Consider the following 2,919-nt stretch of genomic DNA (forward strand, 5'->3'; position numbering starts at 1 on the left):
GTAGCACCTTGTCCCGGTGTCCTTCCGCCAGCCCATTACGACATCCCGGCCTCAGCGCGCATGCGCCACCTTTCCGCACATGGTGCCCGCGGCCACATCCGGATGCGTCACTGCCGCGCGGGGCCTGCTGGGAGTGTCCGCTCTGCCTTCTCCCGGCCCCGGTCAGGGTGGGGTGGCACGAGCGCGGAGCCCCGGCGACCCTGCCTCCTAGGGCGGGCGGCGGCTCTGCTCGAGCCCCCAGCGCTGCTGGCAGAGCAGAACCAGCCCCAGCCGCATCCTCCGGGCCGGCTCCTAAACACCTCAAAGATGGAGACCCCACCCCCTCTCTGGCTGATCTGGCCCACTGCTTCACCCCTCTCCTGGCAAGGAAGTTTTTCCTAATGTCCAACTTCAACTTCCCTTCTGCCACTGGAGCCAATTGCGCCTTGCCCCAGCAGTCCGGCTCCTCCAGCGGCTTTGCAACCCCCCTGCAGGGAGCATCTCCTCTTCATGGAGGAAGACGAAGGACGGCAGTTAAGGAAGTCCAGGCATAGCAACCACTCGAGTGAGAAAGTTCAGAAAAGACCTGATCTAACCTACAACACTCGAGAAAAACATGGCTCTGGAGAGACCCTGAGCCCAGGCAGGGCACGCAGCTCACTGCTCGTTCTCTCTCGGGAGCATGGCAACAATTCTAAAAGATACGCGGGCCATGCATGTATTTTGTTTTAACAAAAATTTACTCAGATTTCTTTTAGAGGATACTTTCAGACATTTATTTTTTGACAGATGTGTAAAGGCTGATTAAACAAACCGCACCAAAAACTAAATTTCCACCTTGTTAATTTTTGTAAGGATATTTCATCTCTGGAAAGAACAAGGAGGCACAAGCCAGAACACCGGAAACTTGAGCTGACTCCAGTAACAGACGACCACCACAGCCGTTCTGCGATGTCAGGAAGGGACTTTTTCCAAAGTTTGTCATTCACAGTTTAGATGAATGCATAAGATAATGTACAATAGTAAACAGACTTCTCATTAAAATAGAAGTTCTATCCAAGAAAAAACAGGTGCTTCAAATGAGCATCCCATACTGCATTGTCCACGAGTCTGAAAGGGCACACAGGACACCTGTGAACCATGAGTGCATACATCCTTTAGCAACAGAGGATGTCTGGGAAGCTTATTCATCTGAGTCCAGGTCACTGTCTCCTGCAATGGAATGAAATTCCTCACTGTCCTCCTCATCCTCAGACAGATGAACCTGGCTTAGCACACTGGGCCCACAACGCTGTTCTTCCTCCTCCTCTTCTTCCTCCTCTTCTGAGACTTCATACCCTCCAATGCTGCTAAAACTGGTATCTCGTGTGTTAGACTTTGGATCTGGTTCCTCATAGCTGCCATAACTGAAAGAAAAAATGAAATCTTACTACAGTAACGTTTCTGACTGTTCATTTACACTAACACTCTTCCGTGGTCCCCAACGATGAAGGCAAAAATGCTCATACAAGAGCATGTCTCATTTTCTCTACTAGTAAAAAAAATTCCCAGTGTAAGAACTTTTGCTCTCTAGGAATCCCTTCCCTTCCTGCTCCCTGAATAGTATGATGGGAAAAAGAGCATCCAGCCTCACAACTCCACAGAACAGCTAGAGGAAGGAGCAGCAACCTACAGCCCCTGGGCTGGGCCCAGCCTGTGAAACCACTTGATCTGGCCCATGGATGTGGGGCTTTGGTGGTATTTGGAAGCAGATCCAACCACTGTTACTGCTTCTAGCACCCACCCAAGCTGGGTCATTTCAGCCTGAAGCTTAAAAAGTTTGCTGACTGCTGGGCTAGAACAAAGCCAGGCCAAGACAAAATATGGGGTCTACAAGGGGCAATCTTCTATACACCATGTGTCCGGTTTTCAGGCAAATGAATTGCTATCAAAAGATGCACTGTGTACACTTCCTATCTTTTGACATTCATATTGCCTTTATCTGTTTGTCCTTTAAAAGGGAAAAAGCATTAAGTTAAACAGAATCTGAGGACCTAAAATTCATCTCCTAAACATCAACTCTTTCCACAATAATAGCATTTAATATAGTCTAAGACTGTCCACAAGTGAGTTTTCTGCTCTTTAACAGAGGCCCTTGCCACACATTACACTTGCTACTTGCCGGGGCAGGGAGAGCCTGGGATCATGATCCTGGGCTCCCCCTGAATCAGCAATAAGGTGTGATGGCATGTGTGGCATAGCAGGAAGCGCAATTGTGTGGATTGTGCACCGGATCCTACTGCACCTTTACCTGCACATCTGGCAGAGGCCAGGTGGTCCACAAAAGTAGTGTGTTAAAGCTACGAATCATTGGACCTTGAGTTACCACATTTTTCTTTTCTATGTAATTAGTGGGGTTTGGGGTTTTTTCAATTCACGGCAACAAGAACATTAAATTCAAATTATTCTTCAAATTATATTAATAAAAGAGTAACTTTGATCTGGTCTTCTCTACACTGCTCTCCTAGTAGGGGCAGAGGGTACGTGCCTTAGAACAGTGTTTCTCAACCTGTGGGTCACGACCCAAAAGTGGGTCGCAAGAATCTATGAAAGGGTCATGAACAAACTTTAAAAAAGAATCAACCAACTTGAAAAATGGATTCTCCTTTAAAGGGGAAAAAAGATGGGAAACCATGGCTTTTCCTTTGCAGGCTGGCAGAGTTCCAGCCTGCAAGGGACTGGTTGGGGCCCTCCACGCATCCCACGCATTTGGGGGGGGGTGGATAGGAGTGAGGGGCACTGGGTCCAGACTGGCCATGGATGTTTACAAATGGGCCCTGGTCCAAAAGAGGTTGAGAACCACTGCCTTAAAAAAAGTAACAAAGAGGAACAATTTAGCTCTATGATTTTATGATTGGAATATTTTTTAAATACATAGGGAGTAGAAAGAAGGCCCCAGGA

General features: G+C 48.0%; 1 protein-coding gene across 1 annotated transcript in view; it reads right to left on the reverse strand.

Annotated features, from left to right (window-relative positions):
• Positions 1-705: 705 nt before the first annotated feature.
• Positions 706-2,919, reverse strand: part of TAF1 (TATA-box binding protein associated factor 1) — an 83,063-nt gene continuing 80,849 nt past the window's right edge. Inside the window, exon 40 of the mRNA XM_019521235.1 lies at positions 706-1,385. Coding sequence (XP_019376780.1) covers positions 1,163-1,385 — 223 coding nt within the window. The 3' untranslated portion in view covers positions 706-1,162. The remainder of the gene's footprint in view (positions 1,386-2,919) is intronic.

The sequence above is a fragment of the Gavialis gangeticus genome, unplaced genomic scaffold (assembly GCF_001723915.1).
Source record: "Gavialis gangeticus isolate Ggan-Ray unplaced genomic scaffold, GavGan_comp1, whole genome shotgun sequence".
Classification (NCBI taxonomy): domain Eukaryota; kingdom Metazoa; phylum Chordata; order Crocodylia; family Gavialidae; genus Gavialis; species Gavialis gangeticus.